This window comes from Drosophila sulfurigaster, chromosome 2R (assembly GCF_023558435.1).
Source record: "Drosophila sulfurigaster albostrigata strain 15112-1811.04 chromosome 2R, ASM2355843v2, whole genome shotgun sequence".
Classification (NCBI taxonomy): Eukaryota; Metazoa; Arthropoda; class Insecta; order Diptera; family Drosophilidae; genus Drosophila; species Drosophila sulfurigaster.
Window position 1 is genome coordinate 33,028,026 of NC_084882.1, and position 27,476 is coordinate 33,055,501.

The 27,476-nt window shown below is 40.5% G+C and overlaps 4 protein-coding genes across 5 annotated transcripts; 1 reads left to right on the forward strand and 3 right to left on the reverse strand.

Moving 5' to 3' along the window:
* Window positions 1-143: 143 nt before the first annotated feature.
* LOC133837282 (ATP-binding cassette sub-family G member 5) lies at window positions 144-3,352 on the reverse strand. Of its 2 annotated transcripts, XM_062267979.1 has the most exons (12): window positions 3,276-3,351; window positions 2,874-3,037; window positions 2,684-2,792; window positions 2,437-2,627; window positions 1,998-2,142; window positions 1,476-1,941; window positions 1,300-1,417; window positions 1,147-1,240; window positions 950-1,088; window positions 700-891; window positions 445-631; window positions 144-383 (listed from the first exon to the last, which is right to left on the reverse strand). In XM_062267979.1, the coding sequence occupies exons 2-12, from the start codon at window positions 2,931-2,933 to the stop codon at window positions 270-272; spliced, it is 1,815 nt and encodes a 604-aa protein (XP_062123963.1). In that variant the 5' UTR covers window positions 2,934-3,037; window positions 3,276-3,351; the 3' UTR covers window positions 144-269. The 2 variants fall into 2 exon arrangements, with proteins under 2 accessions (XP_062123963.1, XP_062123964.1); XM_062267980.1 differs by lacking the exon at window positions 700-891 and having other exon boundaries at window positions 3,276-3,352.
* A 146-nt stretch (window positions 3,353-3,498) lies between these two features.
* Window positions 3,499-22,671, forward strand: LOC133837276 (ATP-binding cassette sub-family G member 8). Its single transcript, XM_062267973.1, is given in 9 exon segments — window positions 3,499-4,039; window positions 17,596-17,726; window positions 18,027-18,158; window positions 19,307-20,661; window positions 21,177-21,646; window positions 21,713-21,799; window positions 21,801-21,834; window positions 21,999-22,279; window positions 22,338-22,671. Coding segments are annotated over 8 exon segments (2,724 nt in total). The 5' UTR covers window positions 3,499-4,039; window positions 17,596-17,598; the 3' UTR covers window positions 22,575-22,671.
* LOC133837281 (bifunctional purine biosynthesis protein ATIC) lies at window positions 22,656-27,469 on the reverse strand. The gene is given in 7 exon segments (XM_062267978.1): window positions 22,656-22,840; window positions 22,901-23,027; window positions 23,088-23,473; window positions 23,475-23,522; window positions 23,576-24,648; window positions 24,709-24,779; window positions 27,363-27,469. Coding segments are annotated over 6 exon segments (1,773 nt in total). The 5' UTR covers window positions 24,728-24,779; window positions 27,363-27,469; the 3' UTR covers window positions 22,656-22,720.
* LOC133837283 (tRNA dimethylallyltransferase) lies at window positions 25,336-27,289 on the reverse strand. Its single transcript, XM_062267981.1, has one exon. It carries the CDS (start codon window positions 27,080-27,082, stop codon window positions 25,697-25,699), a length of 1,386 nt encoding a protein of 461 aa, XP_062123965.1. The 5' UTR covers window positions 27,083-27,289; the 3' UTR covers window positions 25,336-25,696.
* Window positions 27,470-27,476: the final 7 nt, after the last annotated feature.

The following is a 27,476-nucleotide window of genomic DNA, read 5'->3' on the forward strand; positions in this document are numbered from 1 at the left end:
AATGCAAGCATGAAAACTTATCAAACGCGCGCCTTTGTTGTGTCGTGTTATCGAGTTCGCAATGTTATCGATTGCGCGGCTTGAAAGTGTAGACCAGCTTATATCAGCTTATTGTGCAGCCCTGTGCTTGTACTCAAATGCAGTATTTTTTCTTGGTATTTATTGTTAGTGCTTTTTTAAATAGATCTTAAATAGAGGTGGAGTAACAGCGATAGTGCCATCGCCACCTTAAATGTTAAGTTAAAGTTAATGTTAATGGAAGTGGCGCCTCAGTCTTTAAATTTCTGACGCACACAGCGTGGCATTGGGAACAAATAGAGCAACATATTGAAGGCGGCCAAACCCACAGCAAAGGCGCACGATGCAGCCACATCAATTGTTTCCTGCAAGCACAAACAACGGAAATTATAAGCTTTCCACAATTGGTTTGCAAACTGAACTCACATCTGGATCGGGAAGTCCCAAGCGCTCGTGCATAAAGTCCGCCACCTTGGGGCAAACGACAGAGGCGGTAGATGTGCAATTTGGTTTGCGCGACTGGAAAGCAATGCTGTGCAGTAGCGAGGAGGCGTAACGCGTATGCGTACCCTTAGTGTTGTCCTGCAACCAGGGCTGCAATCCCTTGAATGAGCTGTAAAGGGAAGAGTAGTGAGAATGTTATTTGTAATGTTAACTTAACAGCTGCTGTTGGAAACTTACCGCACTGTGCCGCTAGCCAAAGCAATGCTTATGACCAAAACATAGGTCACAGCAATGGCGGCGTTGAAGGGCACCTTGACCACCAGCAGGAAGGCAATGGACAGCTGCTCGGCGAGCACAAAACTGGACCAAAGCGCCACCAGCAAGTAAGCAAAGATGGTGCCACTATTAAACTTGCTGTCTAGCAGTAAACTGTAATATGAAAATAATAATAAATTGATATTATTTATAGGAATAGTGTTAGACTTACGGATAGACGACGCAGCTGGCGAGCGCCGCAGACACTACAGAGAACGGTATGGAAACGGCATTGTAGGCCACGAGCAACGTGGTGCCCGAATAAAGACCCTCTGGAGTATCCTGTGAGAATTTCTTGCGCCAAATGGGAACTGCAATTAGAAGAGCTATAAAATCAAGCGAAAGATATAGAATGAGCAGAGAACTTACATAGTGAGATGGTGGTTAAGATGCCACAACCATAGGACAGTCCCAGTATATTCAATATCAGGCCATTCTTAGTGAAGAAACCGCTGGGATTATCCTAAATGGAAAACATATAAAATTATATGATATAGTTGGAAGAATCAATTAACTACTTACGCCCACATTGGTGTAGAAAGCCCACATCAAGCTCATAGCTAAAGGTAATAGCAACATACGCAGGAAAAGCGTCTTCATGCCCACCACCCCACAGGAGAATGTGGAAGCCAACAGTTTGCTAAAGAAATAGAAACATATATAAATAAGTTATAATTAACTACAAATTGTTGACTTACAGATAGAGCATGGACCAGACTTTAAGCTCGCCTGGCTTGCCATAGGCAAGTGGAACTTTGCCAGATCCCATGTTGTTCAGCGGCGCATCCGAGATTGGGGTTTCCCTAGAGAAACGCTCCACAAGAGCCTCAATCTGTTGACTCGACTCCAAGAAACGATCGCGACTGCGACGATCCACAGTGGACAAACATAGATAATACATGAGTGGATTCTCCAGTTGCGGGCAAGGAAAACCAATAGCATGGAAGTACTCCAACATGGCGCGAGTGCCACCAGAATAAACCACACCGCCCAAGCACAGAAACAAGGCACGATCCAAGAATGGAAACACATCGGAGCGTGGTTTCTCCAATGAGAGGAGAATGCCACAGCCTGTCTTCTTGGCTGTGTTCGACAAAATGGAGATGAGCAAGTATGCACTGAGTGGATCCAGTCCCTGTGTGGGTTCATCCAGCAACAACATGACTAAAAGAACAAAGTATTGATGTGGAATGTTAATTGATTTGGCTGCTACAACTCACCTGGATCTCTGACCAGCTGTATGCCGATGGCCAAGCGCCTTGCTTCGCTGATGTTCAGATACTCTACGCGCTTGTGGGCCACCTGTGAGAGAGCCAAATCAGCCAACACTTGACGCACCTTGGAACTCTTTAAGTAGCCACCCAGCTGCAAACAGAAATTTAAAATAATCAGATAAGAAAATTACTGTGATTTGTAGGGAATACATAATAATAGCGACTTTCTTATGCTTACAAAATTTCGGTATACAAAAGTATTGTTAGCAGAACATTAACATGTTATAGCATAACATTGAAATGTTATGTTAAAACTGTTCGGTTAACAGAAGATTGAATGCTGAATAACAGAGATGTTAAATTTAGCCTCTGCAACTCTTTTACATTAAAGTGATCCATCAATAACCGCCAGAACTCATTTAAGGATTCAAATAAATCAACTTACAATTGTTGGCGTGTAGTGCAAGGTTTGGGCCACCGTCAGGCCAGGCACAAAGGTGCAGGATTGCGTCACATAGCCACAGCGCTGCTGGAACAAAGCCTTGCTCAGTGGCGAGCCATTGAGCAGCACCTGACCACGAGTGGCGCCATCAGCACGTCGCGCAATCACATCCAACAAAGCTCGCTTACCGCTGCCTGCAAAACAAATATCACTAAAAGTTGCTATAGAGGATCAGACTAAAGCAACTCACCCTTGGAGCCAAGTATAGCCATCACTTCGCCGCTGTGCACGGTGAGATTGACGCCTTTGAGCACCAACGCTGAATTGCCGGCTCCATTGAAGCACCCACCACCGTCCACCTGTTAAAAAAACAAAAACAAAAGACTTCAATTGCAACCACCAACGTAAAGAGAGAGAGCGGGAGATTCCAATGCACTTGCCTCGGTGGTGTGGAATATGTTGTGCGCTTCCAGTACGTAATCGCTGCCAATCATTTTCATAGCCAAGAACACGCTACAACAACAGCTTTTGTTTGTTGTTCTTTTGCTCTGCGCTTCACACGCTGTACGCCGTTGAAGAGCGGCTCAAAGAACACGATACGAAGCTGGAAGTAAACAATGCAAACAGCAGTGGAATGAGAGAGTGAAAGAGCGAAAGAGAGATCAGGCAAATGAGAGAGCATAGCATGGAAAGATAGTTAGAGAAAGAGCAAAGCAGAAAAAGAGAAAGAATATGATCGTTAAATGTAAATATATTATTTGAATTACATTTAAAAATATTAAATAATTATTGTATTAATATTAATTGGAATTTAATTTATAAAAACGGTTAATAAAACTTACCAAAAAAATAAATGTGGTTAGCTGTTGTGCGTCAACACGTCCAAACCAACTGAGCGCAGAGTTCCAACTGAAGCAACATCAGCTTGTTGATCGCTACAAAACTCAAACGTTTCCCAATTGGAAGTCAACTGGAAACTGAGCGCGGCTCTCGCTCTCTCTCGCTTCCAACTAAAGCAACATTCCAACGCCAAACGAGCGACTGGGCTAAGATGGCGTCCGAGGCCAAGTTCAGCTCAGTTGGATTCGAGCAGAGCACTGAGAGAGTTCAGACTATTTTGCAGCTCTGTGTCAGTTCACAAATTGCTGTCGCTGCGCACGGTCCAAAAAGTGAATAAGAAGAATACAAAAAAAAAAAGAAAAAAGCAATAAAGCATATTCATAAAACAGCAAGAAGATAAAAAAAAAGTACAAAAAATAAATATACAGACTGCGCGCTTGAAAATCTAATTGAAATGTTGGCGGCGTAACCAACGCAATAAATGCGCTAGCACAAAAAGTTAAAAGTTTTGTTGAGTGTTAATAATTTATTTATTATAATTATTGGATGGCAATGTGCAAGTGCATGCAAATGTGCAAAATGCTTTATTAGCCTGCGAGTGTGAGTGTGTGTGTGACAAATGAAATTGGCAATACAATCCAATCAGAAAGTGTGTTTGTGTGTATTTTATGGAATATGCACAAAGTTCTACAACAGCAACAGCAGCAGCAACAATAGCAACCACAACTAGCAATACTATAGCAACAACAGCAACATTAACAGCCTGGTAAGTGATTGAGAACTAAATTTGGCAACTGTTGTGCAACAGTTGGCAAGTGACATGGGTTAGTCGTCCATTCGTGGGTTATAGCTAATTAAAGTTGAGTACAACTGGTATTAACTGTTCATATTCTTCTGCTGTATGAAACACACACAAGTGACTTGCAGCTCAGCCAAGCGACCACCGCTTGCTGCCACCTCAAACACGCACACACATAGAATACAGTCTTCACATGTATGTATGTGTGTATCTAAAGTCGAGGCGTTGACGGGGCGCACAGCTTGTAGAAGCTGCTCCTGCTCCAACACGTTGCTTTGGCTCGGTCGTCGCCATCGCAGGTCAAAGATCCCACAAGCAAGTTTTGTCTAGCAAACGTTGCCGTCCATCCGTGTTCTTTGCTGGCTGGTTTTGTTAGCCAGCCAGCCAGCCAACGCTCTATCGCTGCTTCCACCATTTCCACACAACTTCCACTTCTTGGCCGTTGTTGTTGTTGTTGGTGTTGTTTTTTATTTCCAAGTTCTGCGCGCTTAGGGCGCAAACGCTAAAGCTGTCTCTCAGTGTGTCTCTATCTTTGTATCTTCGACTGTGTCTGTGTGTGTATGAGTGTGTGTATCTTACAGATACAAGTTTTCTGTTTCTGTTTGTTTGTTTCGCTCGCTGACTCGCCAAGTTCTTGCTTGACTCTTCTCAGTTCTTAGTTCTTAGCACTGCGCTGCGTAGCGAGTGCTCATTGTTTGTTTGCGTCTTGGCATTTCCTCTTCTGTTTTTCTTTTTCATCTGCTTTTTTTTGTATCTCACATGCTGCATATTTGTGGTATCTTATGCAGATATACAGTGTGTGGCTTTAATGCGCTCATAACGTCTCAAAGTGCCATAAATACTGAGTATGCCATCATCACAAAAATAGTCAGACACAGTCACAGACATCGACATCGACTTCAACTTCAACTCGCAGCCAGACTTCATCTCCCGACTTTGACTTTATGTCTTGTACTTGTTTCTGAGAATTGACTGAGCAACTTTCACATTCATTTTCGCAATTTTTTCGTTGATCACTTTCAAAAAAGTCAGCGAAGACTTTAATGCTCCTTCGTATCTTCGGCAAATCGATTGTGATAAGCTCTGCTCTGTGCTTTGTGCCTTGTGCTTAGCATAGTTCTCATGGGGTTTTAGGCCATAAATCACTTTGGCTTCCTATGCAAATTCATTGTTCTACTACTCACACCTAATTACCAAACAGCAGCGACAGCAGCAGCAGCAAAGCAACCGTTAGTTGGCCGGCTGCTCATTGAGGCAACCTTTTTGCTATCAGCCCGAAAAGATTTCTGGTTTTCTTGGACACTCTCTTAAGTGACTGAGGGGTGACTCGTTGATTTGTCTGTCGTTTTTTTTTTCTTGCTCTCATCTTGTTGTTTTTTATTATTTTGTTCTTTTTTTTTTCTTTCCGTAAATTAGTTAACAGTATTATTTTAGCTATTAACGGTGCTGGGGCAGCGCTAATGATTTGTTGCTGCCAAGTCACACATAAAAATGTTTTGAAAAGCGGGCCGCAGCAGCTGGCGACAATACTTTATATATCTTGTGAAAAACGATCTTTGTAATTCAATTCGAACAGCATCAATACACATGGAGTAGAAAAAAAGACTTAAGACACAAACTTGTACAAAAGACTTAAGACACAAACTTGGCAGGCACAAAGACAAGAAATGTTTTTTAGACTCGGCGGGTGGCTGGCTTGTTGTTGTTGCTGTCTTGTTCTTGGTAGTTTTGCTAGCCAAAAGGTGTGGCTCTCTTGGCCAGAACTTGTTCTTAGACTTATTCCAAAAACTTATTGTTATTGTTATTGGTTCTCTGTCCGCTCGTTCGTTCGATTCTTCGACGATTCGTTGTCGATGGGTTGATTGCTTGCCCGATTGCTTTGTTTTCTCAAGTCGCATCTTACTTAAGTATTTTCGCCTCGCGGCCATATTGCATTTGCTTGGGCCTGCATTACAATCAAATACGCCGTCGTCTACCCGCAGTCCACAGAGTCCACAATTCCCCGTTCAGAGTCATGATTCATTGCATTTAATGGGCACTGGGCTTGAGTCGATGAAGTCAGCATCGGCGGCAACGTCATTAATCCGCATGATGATCGCATAGAATCATGTGAAAACTTAACGAGCCGCTGCAAATGAAAAAGAAATTTCCACAAACACACACAAAATGTGCCTCCGGGGGTCAGGTGAAAATCAAAACGAAAGCCTCAACATCGTGTTTGCCCATTGATAAGTGCTGAGCAAGTTAATTTGGGTTTTATTGTAATTAAATTAACACATAAAAGAAAAATTACAGCAACCACAACAACAACAATGGCAGAACACAAGGTCTGCATAATTAGATGAAGAAAGTAGTAAGTAGTAAGTAAAAAAAAAAAAAAAAGATACGAGATGAACGTACTCGCTGCACAGGTCGTAAAAAGCAAGAATTTCATTTCACTTTAACATTAACCTGGGCAACTGCGTGTCTGGGCCGCAGAGGCCGCCATGGTTGACATAGAATCATACTTGCATACACAATATATAAAAGTGTATCTCATAGATACACACACACATTGATACTCCCCAACGTGCTGAGCATAAATTGAGCCATGGATTTATGTCACTCAGCTGACAAGATGTCGTGAGTTTCAGCTTGAGGCTTGATCTACAATAGGTCTGAATAACAACTAGGCACAGTGGTTACCAACAGTTCGATACTTTACTATTACGACACACATTTAATTTGTTTTTTTTATCGCATCAATGTTCACAAAGCTTAAATTAACGATAGCAAACTGCAGTGGTCAGCTTAGAGTGCCAGCTTTAATTTATGCAAATGTAGACTAAGCTTAGAAGTGACATCAACTCTTTCCTTGTCTCAGAAGTTATCTACTTGCAAGTCTGAAAGTTAAACTAAACTAAGAACATGGCTTGACAGCGCAATTTGCAGCTTATGCAACATTGAAATAGCACAAACTCATCCTGAAAAATGTGCATTTGCTTTTAGCAGAAGTCGAAAAACCTGTTTAAAAAACCAATCCAATCCATTCTTAGAGTGAAGTGAGATATGCCTAAGAGAAGGCTAAGAATTTCTTTGGAGTATTCTTATTTAAAATCAGTTTCAACACTATGAGAAATGTGTCTAAAGACCTTTGACAGTAGCAGCTAAAACAAGTAAGAAAGCTACAGTCGAGTGTACTCGACTGTGAGATAACTACCCATTTTGAATAAAAACAATATATTTTGCGGTATTATTCTCAAAATATACCAAATATACTGCAAAAATACTAAAAATATACCAAAAGGTATATGTGGTATATCGATATAGTACCGCATTCAAAATATACCATAGACGGCACAATATACCAGATTGTCGGTCAAAGCAACTCAGACCCATAGTAAGTAGGCGTTTTGCCCATACAAAAGTATTTCTTTAATTACTTCCACAATTTTTTTCCGATCGAAACCAAATTTTCAGGGATCATAACTACTATAGCTATTACTGTATATACCAAAATTCGTCACTCTAGCTTTAAAATTACGCTTGTTATTCGATTTTTTGATTTGCAGGGGCGGAAGTGGGCGTGGCAAAAATTTGAAACAAACTTGATCTGCGTGCAAACATATCAAATGCTGTCGAAAAAAAATTATAGCTCTATCTCTTATAGTCTCTGAGATCTAGGTGTTCATACGGACAGACGGACAGACGGACAGACGGACAGACGGACAGACGGACATGGCTATATCGTCTCGGCTGTTGACGCTGATCAAGAATATATATACTTTATAGGGTCGGCAGATGCCTCCTTCTACCTGTTACATACATTTCCTGCCGGCACAAAGTTATAATACCCTTCTACCTATGGGTAGCGGGTATAAAATGTCTCCGAATAACTTAAAAAAAGAACAAACATTCCAAGACATTACGTCTCAACGTATTTTATAATATGCAAATTCGATGATTAAGAATACATTTTGTATCAACAAGATGACAAAAGATATTGTTGACTTTGGTAACCACAGATTCCGCTGAACTGAGAAAGAAGCACCTTTATTTTTAGCAGCATTAAGGCCCATGCTAATTTCCTCTCATAAAAAAAGGTAACAAGAAATCGCTGATAATAATAATCTGAGAAAAAGAGGCACAAGAGATCAACGATAATTATGATTTTAAGAGTGTCAAAAAAGATGATATTAAACTGCAAACGATATTGCAATATTAACAAAGCGAAAAATGTAAGACAAGGAAAATAAAAATCACTCGCTGAATGCGGTATTCAATAGAAAATGTTAAGATAATCCACAAATTGTTATTTTTGACTGAGGCTAGAAGTCTTCATTTAGATACAAATTGATCTGGGAAATATTAATATTAAACAAATCTATAACAATGACTAAAATATAATATTACAATGCAAATTATTTGATAAAGCTGGAAATAAAATGTTACGATGTATTTTTATTTTCTGCAGAAATTTTACCTACCTGTAAATTAAATTAAATTTACTAAATTTAATATATTACATTAATAAATAATAATTGAAATTTTGAAAAATATCATCAATTGTGTCAAAAACATAATAAATTATCATGTGATATTGTTGCATGACATGACAATTTACATTTAAAAAAAAAGGATGATGCTGGAAGCTCATTAATTTCATTAGTATGACATTCTACTTAAGGATCCCCACTTTAAAATGTTTCTTATAACTGCAATTTAAAGCACTTCGTTTACCCTTCCTTATTGCAAAGGTTGCTCCACTGTTAGGGAATTGGCGCCAATTGAGGCCTGAGTCTGGGCTTGGACTGCGACTGGGGCTTGAACAGTTTCAGTCTCAGTCTCTGCTTTTGTCGTTCCCTCCGTCTCTCTGTTTGGGTCTCGGTCTGGGTCTTGGGTGGGTGCGTTAGCCGTGTGTGTCTGCGAAATGTCCAATTGGGTTTGTGTCTCTCGCATAAAAATGCGAAAAACACAAAAAAAGGGAATAAAAGCGTTTGTAAAATTTGTATTTTATTTTGTGATGGAATTTGTGTCAATTAGCGTGGCACACGTGAGACTCAAAGTGCGGCGACAAGGCGTGGCATAACGTTTGTCTAAAGCACGAACCCAAAACCCAGGCAAACATTTGTATTTGCCTGGCATGCAAATTTTATGTTGCCCCACTGTGCGTTGTTTTTTTGTTTTGGGGGGGACTTTCACAAGCCGGATTTTGGTTGCAACATAGGAAAGTGTTTTGTTGGCGTTAATTGCCTGTAAAGATGGTCGAAAAGTGAAGCATGGCCAAAACGCTGGCGGGCAATTAATAAAACTGACCTTGCGGTCGAATTTTCCGAAACAACAAAGCTGAAAATGGAATGAAACACCCGCAGCAAAAAGAGAACCAGAGCGAACAGCAGAGAGAGAGAGAGGGAAATAAGTAGAAAGAGTGCTCGACTGTGAGATACCCGGTACGCATTTTGAATAAAAGTATGACATTTTTCTTTCAATATACCGATTAATATACCGCAAAAATATTAAAAATATACCGAATGTTACTTTTGGTATATTGAATAGTACTTCGAATTATACCATAGAGTGCAAAATATACCAGATTGTCAACCAAAGATACTAAGACTCGCAGTAAGCAGGGTTTTTCCAAATACCAAAGTACCTCTTACATTTCCTGGAGACACAAAATTATAATACCCTTCTACCCTATGATTAGCGGGTATAGTAAAGAGCGAAAGAGAGGGCATGAGAGGGCTATGCAGCCATGACGAGTATTTGTTGACGGCATGACATTAACTTGGCTCTTTTTTTTGGGGTCACAGTTTGCGAGCGTTGTGGATTGACGATGTCAGCATTCTTTAGCTCAGCTCAGCTCGCGTCGCATCGCATCGTTATGGTATTGTAGTTTTTGCAGCCACTGTGTGTGAGAGATTGCCTAATTTAATAACAATTGTTTAAGCAAATGCGACTTCGAGCTCTCGTGACACAGTTATAGATGTTCGCTTTGGCTATTAGCCAAGTTTTTTGCTAGCGCTGCGAAAGCGCTGTCGCCAAAATAAAAAATGAATGAGAAGAGAGGCAAAGTTTTAATACGCGTGCGGCGTTTATTGTTCACAAATTCTCAAGCAGCGGCCACAGCAGCAATCAACTCATAATCAATTTACGAGTACGCAGTCGACGACGAAAAACTTTCACAAAAATGCTCGTGAATCTGTGTTGGCCAAGCTCGCTCTCTTGTCCAATCACGTCAAGTGACTGACGAACTGACTGACTGTCGCTTATCTCGACTTTGACTGCTGCGTGTATCTATGAGATACGAACGCACACACACATAAACAATTTGCATACTCGCTCTGTCCGTCACAAAAACATTCCAAATTGTAAATGTGCTAAAAACTGATTTTTCATTTCTTTTACTCCACAAATTTATCAACAATTTCGCTTTTCGCGTCGCGTCGCCCGGAATGCCAAAGCAGTAATTTTTCTCTGCTTTGATGTTTATTATCAATTATACGATTAGTATTTGTTCCCAGCCACGCCCACGCTGCGCCGCATGTGGCATGCACCTTGCTGCAGTTATTAATTGCAAATTGCACTGGCGACCCACTTTTTGTTGGGTGCTGGCTGCTGGGGGGGACATTTATCATACGCCCCGTGAGCCCAAAAATTTCACTTTCTCAGCGTCAATCAGCAGCGAGCTTTTTACTGATTTGTCTCTCGTTTACCTGTTTGCCAGTTACCTGTAACCTGTTGTCGCTTCTCTGTCGATGTTGTTTTTATTGGCCTGCGGCTAAAGGGAAACGGACATGGCAAAAGGCTTATTTTGTCTTTATTCAGTTAACCCAATTTGTGTTTGGCTCAAACTCTTGCGTGGGAATAACTCTGCCCTAGACTATCTGAATTGACCACAAATGGCAGCCTCGGGTTAGTTTCGGCCCGTTTTGTTTGAAATCCAATCAGCAGCCAACTGAACTGAACTCTCAAGTCAAGTGGCCAGCCCACAAGAGTTGAATTGCTTATGATTATGGTCAAAACCAGTGCTGAACAGAGAGAATTAATTTACCAACCCCAAAAAAAAACAAAACTTATTGAAGTGCACTTTGATTTTTTTTGGCTTACCAAGTTGCAAGTAAAGATGATGCATTCATTTTTAGTGTATTGCCGATTTGAATTGCTTTAAAAAATTTTACATTTTTATAAAATGCTTTAAGCAAATACTAATTTAAAATATAGATTGGCGAATATTAGAATCAATCAATCTTATTTTAAATATAGATTGATGAGTAAGTTTTTTTATATAGAAATATTAAGAAAAGGATTCCGTACTATTTAAAAGTAGCATCTAAACAAAACATGTTCGCATCTGATATATGTACATACCAAACCTTTCGATCCATAAATTAATACAACCCAGACTTATTTCTGTTTAATAAATGTGACTATTCTTTAAACTATTTCAACAGAAAGTATAGAGAGACAAAGATAAAACAATAATATATTGAATTTTAAATCCAATTAAGGAAACTAATATTCCAAATTTTAATTTGATAAAAGTGTTTTAGCAAACTATTATAAAATGCAATAGAAAAACTATTACAAAACTATATTTTCTTATTTTACATTTAAAATTAAGCTGGCTGTAATAATGAAAAGAACTAAAATATATTTTCAATTAAAAATATTCATTGTAAATCTATATTCTTGTGCTTAGCAGCAATATTTTTGACGGATTTGTTCTTGGCAACGAAATGAAAAAAGGATTGGAAAATTTAATTGTTAGTAAACTGTGTAAAAGGAAAAACCTTATCATTAATAATACAATTTTTTTGCTTCTAAATAAAGTTAAGCAATAAATGTAATAAATTCATAACTTTATTTATAAGCAAAAAATATTTTATTATGAAAAAATAAGGTTTTTCAAACATAGTAAAGAGTGTATGAAACATATTTCATTTTATTAGTGGCAGAATTTATGATAGTATTGTTTAAAAAGTGTTAGTTTTATTTTTATTATTATTATGTATTTATATAGAAGGATGGTACCTTTCATTTATTATTTAACTTTATTAAAAGTCTAGAAACTATATCAAGATGGTCTTTAATTTTATTTTTCTGTAACAGTATTTCTGTCAGCTTGTCATTAGAAACGATTTGTTTGCTTTCTTGCTGTGTAGGCAGAAGGCACTTGGGCGCTGTGGACTGCTCCGCACACGCTCCATTAAATCATCTACTGTGGTGACCGAAATTGTTGACTAACTGCATTTTTGCATCAATGGTCATGTGGCGAGCGAGCAACAAACAGCAACAGCAAGCAACGAGCAACGAGTGACCAGGCTGAGGCACAAGCACGCAACGGTTATCCACTTGTCAACTGCCACAGCTAAATGCGGCACAAGCAACGGGAATGGTCACAACGGGTCTTCTACTTGAAGCAAGCAACTCTAAGTCTAAGTCTAAGCTTCAATGCCTTCACTTCAGTTTAACTCGTTACGAGTTAAGCTTGAATACAGAGTTGCAATCGGGCAACACTCTCCTGGGCGATAACGCGATGCCTATTGGCATAATCAGTGACGCTGATTTAAACATTGGCAATAACCGTTGGCCAATTAATTGTCGCCAACATCCGCTGTCAATGCTGCAACTCATCAGTGGCTGCTCATGCTCCAGAACCAGTTGCAATTTGCTTATGATATAATTCACAGCGTTTGTTGCAAGCAACTTTGTGCAACTAACTGACTGTGCCACATCTATAACTCGATCTCTGTCTCTGTCTCTGAATCTAGTATCTGTCTGTTTCCTCTCAGTCTCAGTCTCTGTCTGTGTTGGGTGTTGCAGCGGAACTTTGACCACGTTTCTTTTTCTGTTCGCTTACTGGTTTTTCTGGTGCAGCTGCAGCTGGCATTTTTGGGCAACTTTGTCTCGCCACAATTTGCAGATTATATCTCATAGATACCTTCACATATATTTTGCATCTGCGACGCCAACAAACAACAAATGTTGAATACATATATTTAACTTTACTTACATGCCATTTGGCATGCATAAACCGACAATTAAGTTGATCCACATCCACAATCAAAACCCACCTGATTTCCCACCCCTAGGTGTGGCTTTAACGAAAGCGCTGAAAACAAATTATACAATTAAGAGTTATGTCGAATTTTGCATATATATATATTTTGTTGTTTTTTGTTAGCTGCAAATTCCACGTAAATTCCACAAAACAACTTCCCATTTATGAACGTAAATTTAGCTGAAAGCAAAATGTAGTAAAAATAGTTGACACTTAAAATAGTTATCAACAATTAAACTGATTAACAGTTTATTATTTTTAGTTCAATAATTAAATTTATTTTTATTAAAAATGCCATATTTTTAATCATTTCTGATTATATAAAAAGTTTCTCACATTTTAGTGGACTTTTTCATCATTGTACAAATTATACAATCAAAAAGTTATGTCGATTTTTTTTGCATATTTATATGGCTAGCTACAAATGTCTCGGAAATATCATAAGCCAACTTCCCATTTATGAAGCTAAATTAAGCTGCAATTGCCAAAAGCGTAGTGAAATAAAAAATAGTTGCTGCTTAAAATAGTAATCGACAAAATGGCTGATTTGTAGCTTGTTAATTGTAGCTCCAATAATTAAATTATTTTATACATAGATGCCTTATTTTGTATCATTTATGATTTATTAAAAAGTTTTCCCATATTTTTTCCATTAAATAAATTTAAAATTTAAGAATGTTGTCGAATTTTAAATACTTTTATTTTGTACTTTATTAGCAACAAATTGCTTCCTCAAAGGAAGATCTCATTTCTGAGGTAATTAGCAGTTGAGATATTCATTTTAAATTTTTTTTCAATATATTAATATTTTATCTATTTTTACTTTATTTATAGGTTAATACTTAATATATATATACTTTTAATAGCTTACTTAACTAACTTAGAAATCAGATGACTTTTGAAAAAGTTTCTCACATTTATTTTACAATTTCCCATTGAAGAATTAAATGTTCCTCGAAAATTCCCTAAAGTAAATTCCCTTTTATGGTGCTAAATCTTGCTGAGTTTATTAAGAGCAAAGGAAATTTCAAGCAGTCGTAGAAAATGGTTGCTGATTGGCAGTTTGTGAATTAGCTTTAAATAGTTTACTTATTTTATTAATTTATTAATTTTTGTTTTATACCTTCATTTTAAATTCTATGAAAACTAATATAAGCAAAGCAACTTAGATCTTCAAGCATAATTTGCTTAAAGAAGTTTCTAAAATTTCACATACTTTGTTTTCCATTGAAGCATTGCAAATTGTTGACTTTTCATTTAATAGCCGTGGCTTACATGTCAATTGCCAATCCCTAAAGTCGTTCATCAGCCATAGATACGGCACTTCAATTAGTTAGACTAGAGGGATATCATTATTCAATTGCTGCACAAGTTAATAATACCCGCAGACTGAAAAGTCGGCTCAGTAACTTGACTTTCGTTGCGCAAAAAAGTGCAACAAGAGCGATATTTATTGTGTCTTCGCTTCGTCTTTTTGCTTTTTGCGTTACGCACTTTGCAGATACATTTAAGAGATACAACAAATAAAGATACATTTACAAGATACGGGCAACGACTACGTTCACATTATGAACGCATAAATCAATGCTGTTGCTGTTGCTTTGGCTGTTGCTTCGGCTGTGGCTGATGCTGTGGCGTATCATTGCCCTCAATACCGTCATTTATGCAGTTGTTCAGTTGTTCAGTCATTCATTCGTTTTATTCATTTGTGCAGCGAACAAAGCGGCTTATAAAATGCCGCCAAGTTGTGCTCCCTTTTGGCCAAGTTGTGGATGCCTCTCGACTTGTGTGTGTTTACACTGACAGCCAACTGAAGTGGGAAGTTGGCAAGTGGCAAAGAGGAAGCGGGGGAAGAAGTGGTATAGTATTAAATAAAAAAAAACCTTTGGCTTCCACTTTCACTCGAATGGCCAAGTGCCTGGCTAAAATGCCTTACCAACCTCAACAGCAGCCAACAGCTAGCAGCAATGATAATAATAATAATAACAAGAGCAAAAACAACAAGCAAATCAAAAGTGTGAAGCAAAAAACAACATAAAACGCAGCAAAAACAATAACAATAACAAAAAGAAAACAAAAAATAAAAGCAAACAGCAAACAATATGAGAAAATCAACTAAACTGCGTTGAACTCTTGGCCATGATGAAGATTTTAATTAAAGCGAATTTAACACGCAATTAAAAAGTGTTTCACGTTTTGTGCATTAAACAACGAAAAGCGCGCAAAAACAAAAATATTTAATAATAGTTAACTGTTCAAAAAGTTAATACATAATGCACATGCGGTAATCAAAAGCATTTTTTGTTGATGATGCGTTTTCCCAACTGAAATCCAAGTGAGAAGTCGCTGCTTCACTTTCAGTTTAAGTTTTTCTCCTCCACTTTTTTTTTTTTGGGCGTTTGACTCTAATTATGTGGCAAGTTGCAAATAAAAAGTAACTCAAATATGTGTGGCAGACATTCACTTTCACAGCTGCCACTTTCGAGAACACTTTGTACGTAATCTGCTCTCAGACTCAGTTTAAAACTAAAACTCGGCGCCCACTTCCATTTCCACTTCGTTTTTTGCTGCTGCTTCGCTTCTGTTTACACGGAACCAACGGAAACTCATACGCCTCGTTGCACCAGACGAAACCGCAGCGAAAATCAAAATCAAAATCCAAAAAAAAGTGACTGAGTGGCAGCAGGTGCATTTGAAGTACAGACGCCGCTGCACCGTTTGTTTAACATTTTGATTACATAAGAGTACAGCACACATTCACACAAACACACACAACTGCATTTGAGCGCCTTTTGCGGCTCATTTAAATGCGTTTTTCTGTTTTAGCATTGGCAATTAAAAACGCAGCTGCCGTGTCGAAATCAGCAGCGTTTGTTCTCCTCATCAAGCGATTTCCATTTGCTACGAAATAAACAAAAACAAACGGAAAAACTCGACTGCATTTCAATGTCTTGAGTCTAACATACTCTGTGGGCACTTGGTGGAAAGGGGAGTCTTGGTTTCTCAAGAAATGCTTAATACGTATTTAAAATTGCATTATTTAAATTTTACTTCTGAGCAACCAAACGACTAAGTCAACTTTAGTTCAAAAAGTTGGATTCTTAGTGATAGACTGGGATTCTAACGAACTGTTTTAAAACTCATTAAAATCTTGTTTTTAAACTTCATTTCTTAAATATCTTCTTCTTGATAGAATAAAATAGTAACTGAATCTGTATCTTTTAAGTCTTGGATCATATATAGTTTAGTTTCTTCATTCTTTGTAATTAGAAGATTCTTTATTTCTAAAGAAAAAGTTAAAAAGTTATTCAAACTTAGTCTTAAAATTTCCTATATTACATTCGCTGATAAGCTTTATCACCTCACTAAAAAATAAACTAATAATTCAAATGCCTTTCAAAGTTTTTACTTACTAAATGAGAAGAGTTTTGCTTTTGAAAGTCATTAAGATTATGCCTTAAAATATTCAATTTTGTTAATAATTGTTTTTTTGTCTGCTTAGCTTTATGACTTAAACAATAATAAAAAATTGCAACAGTTAGTACAAAATTATTGCATATAATATTATAATAATTAAACTTAGCCTTCATGTAACAGCTTAATATTAACATTCTCTTTGGAGTATTTGAGTTGGTGAAATATTATTGTATCTAATATAACAATAATTGAACTTTAGTAATTAAATTTGACAGAAAGTTTTCCATGATTTGAATCGTTTTACTTTTCATTGCTCAAATAATAATCAATTTTAGCACAATACGAACAAGTTTGCAATGCAATTTCTCAGTTTAAATAATGCAACATTTATTTCATCTAATATATTAAATGAATTTTTACTGCCTTAATACGATAATCTTTAAATTTTTATGGTGCAATTGGATGTAAAAAATTATCTATTTCTCTTTCCAAATTTAACTACTTCAAAAAGTTTCCAATGCAGAAATTTCTCATTTAAAATAGTGCATTATTATTGCATGTAATATTATATTAAGTGAAGTCTGCTTTAATACGAAAATTATTGAATCTTTAAAGTGCCATTGGATGTAAAAAATTATCTACTGCTCTTTCAAAATTTAACTTCTTCTAATAGTCAACTTTAGCTTAATATGAATTCGTTTTCAATGCAGTTTCTCATATAAGTTAGTCCAAAATTATTGTAACCAACATTATAGGGTATATTAAAGTCGCTGACTACGCACTTTGCCGGGCTTGACAATGACAGTTGCGTGTGGCTGTGAGTTGTGTGTATTGTTTCAGCCTTTCATTAAGCTAATTCCCGCAAATTATGAGTAATAATAGCCGCCACTGCTTTTGCTGCTGGCTGCGGGTCTCGAATTCTTGACCCAGTTCAAGTTGAAATTAGCTTATGTTTTTGGCACCACGACTCTAATTTGTTGCTCCCCAACTCCAATTCTAACTGTGTGTCGTGTCTTCTTTTGATATATAATATATTTCTTTTTGCTTTTTTCTTCTTTTGCAGACCATGGAGCTGAGCAACTTTTCCAACAAGAAAATGTCACGCGAGGAGCGTCGCTATTCAGTGCCGCATGGTCCAAATACTCCGTTGCCGCCAGCGGCATCCGAAGATCTGCATGCCTGGTCCATTTATAGGTGAGTTCGATTCCATAGGAAGCCAAGCCAGGTGGGCGTCGCCCTTGATCATCCGATGCATCCGGCTACCTGTTTAGTTTAGTTTCGGTTACAGTTTAGTTGGCTGCACCTGCTTTGACAGTTTTTCACGTTTTTTGACGCTTGATTAAACCACAACTCGGCAACGGAAGTTCAAATGCCATAACTTTAATTGGCCACGCCTACAAAACTACATTGACATGTTTAGTTGACCGCAACAACTTAATGCTTAACCTGTTCCTCCTCCACCTCTTCCTCCTCCACCTCTTCCTCCCATTACAGACAAAATTTAAACTCTGACTTCACCGATTCAGCGCTGGGCTCCTCAGACAAATCACCGCTGCCATATGGAAATTTCCAGCTACGCGACACCACAGTCCAATCAATTTTAAATCATCCGCGCTACGGACCCAAGTAAGTCACACAGCAAAAGTAAAAATTTAAACATTAATCCACTCAGCATCTTCAGTCGATTGAATCATTATTCATTATTCATTGGCACATCGAATTAACAACATTCCTCATAGCTGACTATCTCGCATTTTTGTGCTAAGTAATTGTTAATTTGAAAGCAGTGGAAATTCATTAGAAGCTACAAGCTTATGAAGGCTAATAGTTGGATCTTGAGTCAGCTTATCAGTTTAAGCAATGGAAATGAATAAAAATTGTATAAATTCATAGGCAGAGATTTCTATTTTTAAAGCATAAATATGATACATCAATAAATCAATAATTGATTACTAATGCAGTTGTAATTATATCTAAAATATATTGCAAGCTGGATTACAAAATGTGTTAGTTAAAAATAAGTACTTAAAATTTTAAACTGTTTAGGTTATGTGTTTTACTACTGTAAATATTAATTCTGTAAATATGTACCGAAGGCTATATTTGCTATATTGATATAGTACTACATATTACAAAATATACTATATAATATACAATAGAGTACAAAATATAAAAGATTGTACACCAAAAAGAAATAACATACGTAACTTCTACAATTTGTATCTCATCGCCTCCATATTATCAAGAATCAGAAGATTTGCTACTTAAAAAGATAAGTCATATTAGAATCATAATAAATTAATTAGAAGATACGTATTTTCTTTATAAATTGTATTGATAACGAAAACTTTAAATCCGAATAAAATTATATTCTACGCTTTTGTATAGTCTAAAAAGAATACAACATAAATAACTAAAGATTTACAAGACTCATTTATATTATCAGCTACACAATAGGAGAATTAAATAAATCCCCTAAATACAATACAAATGGTAAAGAATTTACAAGACTATCCCCCATTATCAGCTTAAGAACAACAGAAGCAACATAAATAAATGCTTTTGTGATAGAAAGTTGATTGTTTTGAAAGACACAATTACTTGGCTTAAAAAAGCTGCTATTGACATGAATCTTCAACTTAAACTTAATTAATATTCTTAAATTGACTGCTGTTGATGAACTCGCTACCTGTTCATCTCTTTCATTTTGTATCTGTATCTGTATCTTAATCTCCATTCTGACTCTCTCTCTTGTTGCCTTTCTCTTATTGCAGATCCCCGCTGGGTTCGAACATGTACACATATCTAAAGTTTGGACTGCCGCGCGTCTTTCCACCCAACGCAGGCTCACAGCGCTCACATCGTCCCGGTCCTGGACCCGGTCCAGGTGGCTCCAGTGCCTTGGGCGGAGTGCGTGGCCGTGTGAATCGTGGTTTTAGGGACAGCTCTGGTGCTCCAGCTGGAGCTGGTTCGAGTGGCTACGACAGCAGCGACAACGAAACCACACGCAGTCGTGTGCCTCCAAATTTGCGCAAGTATCGCAGCGAATCGGACTTCCGTGCCATCAGCGGCATGGGCATGGCCATGGCGCATTCCCGGCCAGAATCGAGGGCACAGGGAGGCGTGCCTTCGGCCGCATTGCGCCAGGCGAACAGCAGAGCTAGCATAGCTGTGGGCCAGCATCATCATCATCTGCAGCAGCAGCAACAGCAACAACAGCAGCAACAATACATGACCAATGGCAAACACTACGGACATCGTTCGCACAGCGAAGCGGATCTTCTGGGCGCACACATGGTCGATGGCGGAGGATTGGGCTACGACTATGGAGAGTCACGTATCTACGGCAGCTCACGGCATCACGCGCAGCCAACGTATGGACGCAAGCAGTCGCAGCTGGGTCTGATCTATCCGAACATCCAGGTGCACTGCCTCGACGTGAGTCCCAGTCTGCATGGTGTCTCCTTGCAGGCGAAGGCTGGCGACTTGTTTGCCATCATGGCAACCTCACAACGCGAGGGCAGCGCTCTGGCCGAGTGTCTGGCTGGTCTAAGGGAGCGTCTGGGTGGCGAAATACTCATCAACGGGCAGCAGGTGAATCGTCGTGGCTTGCGGGAACTCTGCAGCTATGTGCCCGCCTTGGAGGTGTCATCTCTTGACCCACGCATGAGCGTGCAGTGCACTCTAAATTTCCATGCTGCATTGCGTGGTCCACTGGATCGCAGTGATCTTAAGGAACGCATGGATGTCTTGATTGAGGATCTGGGACTCAATACAGTGCGTGCTTCGAATGTCTCCACGCTGACGCATTCAGAGAAGCAACGGCTCAGCGTTGCCTGCCAGCTGCTGGCGCAGTCATCGCTGCTCATACTCGATCAGGTCACCAGCAACATGGACATCTTTGACACATTCTTTCTGGTCGAGTATCTGCGTCAATGGTGCAGCAGTGGACGCATTGTCATTATGACACTGCAGCCGCCCACATTTGAAATCTTGTCCATGTGCTCCGGCGTACTCTTGCTGTCCGGCGGACGCACCGTCTTCTCCGGCAGCCGTGCGGATCTGCCACGTCACATGGGCGAACTGGGATATCCGTGTCCGCCATTCAAGAACCCGGCGGATTATTATCGTAAGTAGAAGAAATGAAATTAATACAAGTTTTAGGGGAAACAAATTAATACAAGTTTTAGGAGAAATAAATTTCTATAATATATAAAATAATTTTATTTTATTTAATAATTATTGAAATTGCTTTTTGAAAATCTTTCAAGTTTCTAATCTTCTAATGGAAACTTTCAGAAACTCATTAAAATGTAGCTCAGACTATGAGTGCTAATATTCAATACTTTAATATTAGATTTATTCACAATTAAGGCGGCGAAGAGGGCGTGGCTCAGTTCTAGAACAAATTTAAACTATTCAAGAGCATTACCAATAAATTTGATATCTCTAGCTTTTGTAGTCTTTAAGTTATATCACCTCAAACACACGGACAGACAGACAGTCAGACGGATTTGGCTCTATTTTTAGCATACATACATACTTTGTAGTTGCAGAGCTTTCTACTTTTTCTTCTAATTTATTTAACATTTTAAGTTTTTAAAACCTTCATCATCTCAACTCTTTCCTTCTCCCTCTCTCCAGTTGATCTGGTCACCCTCGATGATCTGTCAGCAGCCGCCATGCTGGAGTCCTCGGCCCGCATTGAATCGCTGGCCAATGCCTGGGATCAAATCAACTCGGAGCCGCCGCTTGCCGCGCCGCCCGCCTCGCTGCCCAACTTTACGCTCAAAGCGGGTTTCTTTGGCCAGACGAAGGCGTTGATCAAACGCTTTGCTGGCTACAAACAGCCAGGATCGCTGCTCACCTGGATTAGCAAACTAATTGCTGCTGCCGTGCTCTCTCTGTGCATTGGCTGCATCTTCTGGGATGTCCCAGCATCGGATCCACAGCTCACGTACAACGATCGCTTTGGCTATCATCACTGCGTCATGGTGTTGGCCTATTGGCCACTGGTTATGCTCACCATACGCGACACGCAGGAGGATCGACGCCACGCCGAGCGCGACATACGATTGGGACTGTACTCGCGCAGTCTTTACATTATTATACAGGTGGGTGGAACATTTCAATAAACTATTCTCAGAGCAGTTTAATGTAATTGGGTTTTTCCCTTACAGAGTTTGCTGGGCCTCTTTCCAAGCTTGTGTATTTGGCTTGCGTATTTGCTGCCCGCGCATAGCATGGCCGGACTTTACACCTACTCCCAACAGCAGCGACATGGGCATCTACTTGTACATGGGTGAGCATGACTTCCTTTCCTAAATCCTCAACTTCAACCTTTAACTACAATTCTTCTTCTATTTCCCTCTTTCTAAAGCCTTCTCCTTGCTTCTCCCTCTTCTCTAGAATCCTCAACTTCAACCTCCAACTGATACTAATGCCTATTGCTTTGTTCCTTCTCAGGTCACATGCTGCTCTATCTGACTGTTATTCAGACGCTTGCATTGCTCTGCGCTCATCTGTTGCCTTGCAAGGCTTCCGCCAGTCTGGTGAATGGCCTCATTAGTTTGGCACTCGCTGCCGTCGGTGGGTATTTGGTGCATCCGCGTAATTTGGCCAAGTTCTGGTCCTGGTTGCAGCTCGTCTCGCCACAGCGTTGGCTGCTGCCTGTGCTGGTGCAGGACGAGTACAGCGCCGAAACGTTGGCCAACTCGATGGGTCTGCAGCTGTGCCGCAATAAACAGGTAAGCAATACTTAAAGAATATCTTTAGCATCGTTTTAAAACTATCTCCACATCACAGGTGCAGCATCAGGAGATCATTGTGCAGCAGCAGTGTCCGCCGCCAAATGGCACCCAAGTGCTGGTCGATTTCCAACTGCTGCCCGCACAACATGTGCTCGATCCCACGGCCAGCTATGAGCAGACCACGTCGGTGGCCTTGGTGCTGGCTTCTGTGGTGCTCTTCTGTCTGACGTTCATCATCTTTGTGTGCAATTGCCGTGGCGCCTGTCGCAAGCGACGCAGTCGACGCTATTAGGGACAAAGCAAAATAGCATTTCTCCTCCACTGTAAATTAGTTAGCAACTAAATCCTTCATAATAAATCTAGCTAGCGATCGTTTAACTAACTTAAAACGGTGTCTTTTTATTGCTTTGCAAAGATATGGGATGTAGAGATTAATGCTTAATGATGGAAGAGACGCAAATTGGTGTGGGCCATGATGATGCCATGTTCATCGCAAGCGGCAATGACACCAGCATCGTTGGTGGAACCCGCTGGACTGGCAATGTACGAAACACCGCTCTGCAAAGAGTAGAATATACATTAATAGTTGAACCATTAAACTATGCTGCTATTACGCACCAATCGCGCACGATCAATGTTGTCACGGAAGGGGAAGAAGGCATCGGAACCCAGGGCAACTCCATTCAGCTGCTTCAGCCAGTCGAGCTTCTCCTGCGTTGTCAGCTGCTCTGGCGCCTTGTCAAACCTGCAAAGCATAATACAAAAATTAAAATACACTCTTTACTCTATCTGCTGCTTCGCTTACATGCTCTGGAATTGGGACAACGGCATATCCTTGCCCACTGTGCCGTTCACATAGTTGTCAATGGCATTGGAGATTTCGGCACGCTTCACGCCCGCCTTGAACTTCATGCTGGCCACATTGGGATGCTGACGCAACCACCAGTTGTCCGCCTTCTCGCCCGCCAAGCGCGTGCAGTGAATGCGCGATTGCTGGCCAGCACCAATGCCAATTACTTGACCATCGCGTGCATAGCAAACTGAATTACTTTGCGTATACTTCAAGGCAATGGTGGCCACAATTAAATCACGCACAGCTGCCTCGGGCAAGGGGCTCAACTTGCTGACCACATTGCCGAAGAGCTCGGGATTGATGACGGCATCGTTACGCTTCTGCTCCAGAGTCAGACCGGAAAATGGTCTTGCGCTCCACGGCGCTGGGCTCATAGTCGGGATCCATCTGCAGACAAAGCAGTTAATAACTGATCTCTAAAGTGGAAGTAGACTTCTTACCTGCAAGATGCAGTAGCTGCCGTTCTTCTTTTTCTTGAGTATCTCCAAAGCTTCAGGTGTGTAACCAGGAGCAATGATACCGTCAGAGACTTCACGCGAAATGATTTTAGCAGTGACTACATCACAAACATCGGAGAGTGCCACAAAGTCGCCAAAGGAGCTCATGCGATCGGCGCCTCGAGCACGTGCATAAGCCGTAGCCAAAGGTGTCAACTGCTCATAGAGATCATCGACCATGCAGAGCTTAGCCTGTGCCGGATTCAGAGCCACGCCCACAGCTGCGCCAGCTGGCGAAACGTGTTTGAAACTCGTGGCAGCCGGAAGCTGCAGCGCCTGCTTCAGCTCACGCACCAATTGCCAGCCATTGAGTGCATCACAGAGATTGATGAAACCGGGCGAAGCATTCAGCACACGCAGAGGGAGTTGAGCCAACTGTGTGTAGAGCTGAGCTGGCTTCTGATGGGGATTCATGCCGTAGCGCAGCGTCAACTGTGACGAACCAGCGCCATACTGCTTGCGGAAGTAATCGGAGATGGCATCATCATAGCTGGCCGTGTGTGTGAAAGCCTTCAGAGCCAGTGCTTGACGAGTCTCGGCCGTGGTATCGCCCTTGGTCTTGAGCTCCTCCAGAACACGCGCATAGTCGACAGCCTCACAGATGACCGTGACACGCTGATGATTCTTGGCAGCGGCACGCAACAAAGTCACGCCACCAATATCAATGTTCTCGACGGCATCAGCCAACGTGACATCAGGCTTGGCAATGGTGCTGGCAAATGGATACAGATTGCATACGACCAGCTGTATAAGATCATAATGCTGCTGCTTCATGTCCGCCAGATCGCTGTTTGTGGTGCGCGACAAAATACCAGCGTGAACAGCCGGATGTAGTGTCTTGACGCGTCCGCCCAGCATCTCAGGAGCACCCGTGATGTCCGACACATCCTTGACGGCGAGGCCAGCACCACGCAGCGCTGTTGCTGTGCCACCGCTGGCAACTAGTTCAAAGCCCAAGGCGACCAAACTCTTGCCCAGATCCAACAGACCCGTCTTGTCCGAGACGCTCAAAAGTGCTAACGAAAAATCGAAAAATTAGTTGTGCTGTTGAAGCAAAGATATTTGATGTTCCTTACCGATTTTCTTGCTTGCCATGGCTGCGTATCCTTGAGTTGCTCCTGCGTCTTGCGTGTGCTTCAATCGGCGACTGAAATGCAATTGAAAGATGAAACAATGTCAGTGGCCAGACGTCGACAACTAGAGCTGCGATTGCACAAACATGTTTTCGCTTTTTTTCCTTAACGCTATTTCGCTAGGCAACAGGCAACAACCTCTGTGTGGGCTGCGGTTTCGCTGATATGCGACAAGCGTCCCGCTTCCCGGGGGAAGAAAAAGGGGTCAACTCAATCGCTTGCATCAGCCAGAAATGTTAAAAACAACAATACAAAGCTAGAGTGTGATCTACTGTGAAATACTCGGTATTTGCAAAACATTGAGGTGCAATTTAAATTTTCTTTGAGTAAAATTTAATCTATGCATCTAAAAATTCAAAAAATCCTATAATTCTATTAGATTTTAGAACCTTGTTCAATCCTAAATGTCATGCTTAATGTAATATACAATTTAAATTGGCTTTGCTATACCAAAAAATTATATTAAATATGAGACTTTCAAGAGCGTAGTAACTCTATATGTAGTTTTGATAAATTTTGGTCTTAAGTTGATCTTAAACGTAACTTAAGAAATACCAACCAGTTTTTAAATCCAACCGTAGTCAAAACTAGCTTTATTTCCATTTTGAAATCATTAACAAGTACGTTTTAACAATAAACGTATACGTAACAAATGCGCTCGCATTAACTTTCATAGTTAACAAGCTATAAATATTCTGCCAGTCGTTCATATAAGCAGACGAGAGTGAATATATCAATTTAACTAATCTGGGTTACGCTTATAAATAAACTAATCTATTTCGTATTAAATCTACACTTAACTATTCGCAGCCATATAACTAGCATACCCCCTCTACAAACTCTCGCCGCCGGGTATTGAAAAAACAAGGCAACTTCTCAGGTTTTGTGTATACGTAAATAGATTGTATTTATTACTCGGGTGTCATCGCCTTTACGCCTCCTTATCAGCAGCTGCAGCTTCGATTGGGGTCTGAATCTGAGACGCTTTCGTCGCTGCCTCCGCCTCTGCTTCCCGTTCCTTGCGTCGCTTTGACTCTCGACGTCGTTTGTGTTTGTTGGACTTCAAATGCAATTGCCATTGATATTCACCAATGAAGTGACGCTCGCAGATGCCACAAAAGTTGCTCGTCTCCTCGTCGAGATCAGCGCCAGGATGCACACGCTTTGCCATCGGCTCAATCTCACAGATCTGCTCCTGACGATAGCTCTCAATGATACACTCGGCACGCTTAAATACCTGCTCTTGCCAAGCAGCCACATTACTCGTGTCCAACTCGTAGAGATCGGGCACCTGACGATCTTTGCTGGCCAAGAAGCGATTATTTATCCACTTCAATTGTTTTTTTGAGTAGCGACGCGTCACCAGCTTCAGCTCCTCGCAACAACTACTCAGCAGCTGCAAACTTTCAGCCAGCTGTGCCTCATCTTCAGTCATAGTCAAGAGCTGCTCCTTGCTGGGCAGTTGGTATTGATGCAACTGTAAATATGTCTCCAATTTTGCATCCTGCTCTGCATTGTACTTCTCCAAATAAGGCACAAATTCTTTGTAGCCAATTGTCTGCAACACTCCTTTGGTGTATTCGGCTGTCACTCCCTTGTACCTGTCGTGGAATTGTCGCAACTCTGCCAGCAATCCCTGCTGCAGCATGCCATCCACACGCTTGTCCAACCGCTCATTGAGCACATCCTGTTGACAGCGCAGCCAGAGCAGTATAATGTGTGGATAACGCAGTGGACCGCCTAAGCGATTGCCACCTGGCTGCTGACGCTGCTCCTGCAGCTTGGCAGTCAAAGTCTGGCCGGTGCTTCGATATACTTCAATGGCACGTTCGATCTTGCGTCGATTATTCGGATGTATGCGATTTGCGCTGCTTGCGTCAATCTGGGCCAAGTATTTGTGTAGCTCCAGTGTTGTCAGACTGTCTAATAGCTGCTCATGTTCGTCTGTGGCCTGCTCATCTTGTGTGTTAATCAATGTATCCCAGAGCAGGGATTCGATGTAGTAATTGGTGCCGCCCACCACAATTGGTGGCTTCGATTTGGCCAGCAATTGCTCGATGATGGGCAACGCCGCATTGCGAAAGTGCGTCACTGTAAAAGGCTCTGTAGGTGTTGCTACGTCCAGTAAATGATGTGTGGCACGTGACTGCTCCTCCTTGGTTGCCTTCGCTGTGGCAATGTCCAGATTTGTGTAAACTTGCATTGAATCGGCGCTGATGATTTCGCCGCCAAAACGTTCGGCTAGCTCTAGGGATAGTTTCGTCTTGCCCGTTCCCGTGGAGCCCAGTATAACAATCAATGGCACTTTTCGCAGCATCTTTTTGTCACTTAATTTCACTTAATTTAACAGCAACAATTGTTTGTCGTCAACAACGCGGCAATAAATTGCATGCGTTCAAGCGCGACAGAGACAACAAATACCGATTACTCTCACGTTTGAAACACGTGCTGAGTGCGCATGAACTACCTGTTGCTTCAGACTGAATCAAAATATAACTACATGCTGCAAAGCTATTTACCCGCACAAACACCTCTTAATTTCATTATTTTTACTAATATAATAGTTATATTTAATTTAATATAATTTAAACACTTACAAGACAAATACTGCGCAACGTTCGGCGAACCGGTTGTCGTATCGATGACTGCTTACTGCGGTAATCGATGGTTGAGGAACAACCCTGTTCGCAATGCATGAAAAAGTAATCGAT

Excerpts from the sequence above, each read along its gene's own strand:
- LOC133837282 (XM_062267979.1), bottom strand. The coding sequence starts at position 2,933 with ATGAAAATGATTGGCAGCGATTACGTACTGGAAGCGCACAACATATTC. Across the intron at positions 1,418-1,475 it reads GTCTGGTCCATGCTCTATCT|CAAACTGTTGGCTTCCACAT; the intron begins GTAAGTCAACAA and ends CTATTTCTTTAG. Across the intron at positions 384-444 it reads TGGGACTTCCCGATCCAGAT|GAAACAATTGATGTGGCTGC; the intron begins GTGAGTTCAGTT and ends TTGTGCTTGCAG.
- LOC133837283 (XM_062267981.1), bottom strand. The coding sequence starts at position 27,082 with ATGCTGCGAAAAGTGCCATTGATTGTTATACTGGGCTCCACGGGAACG.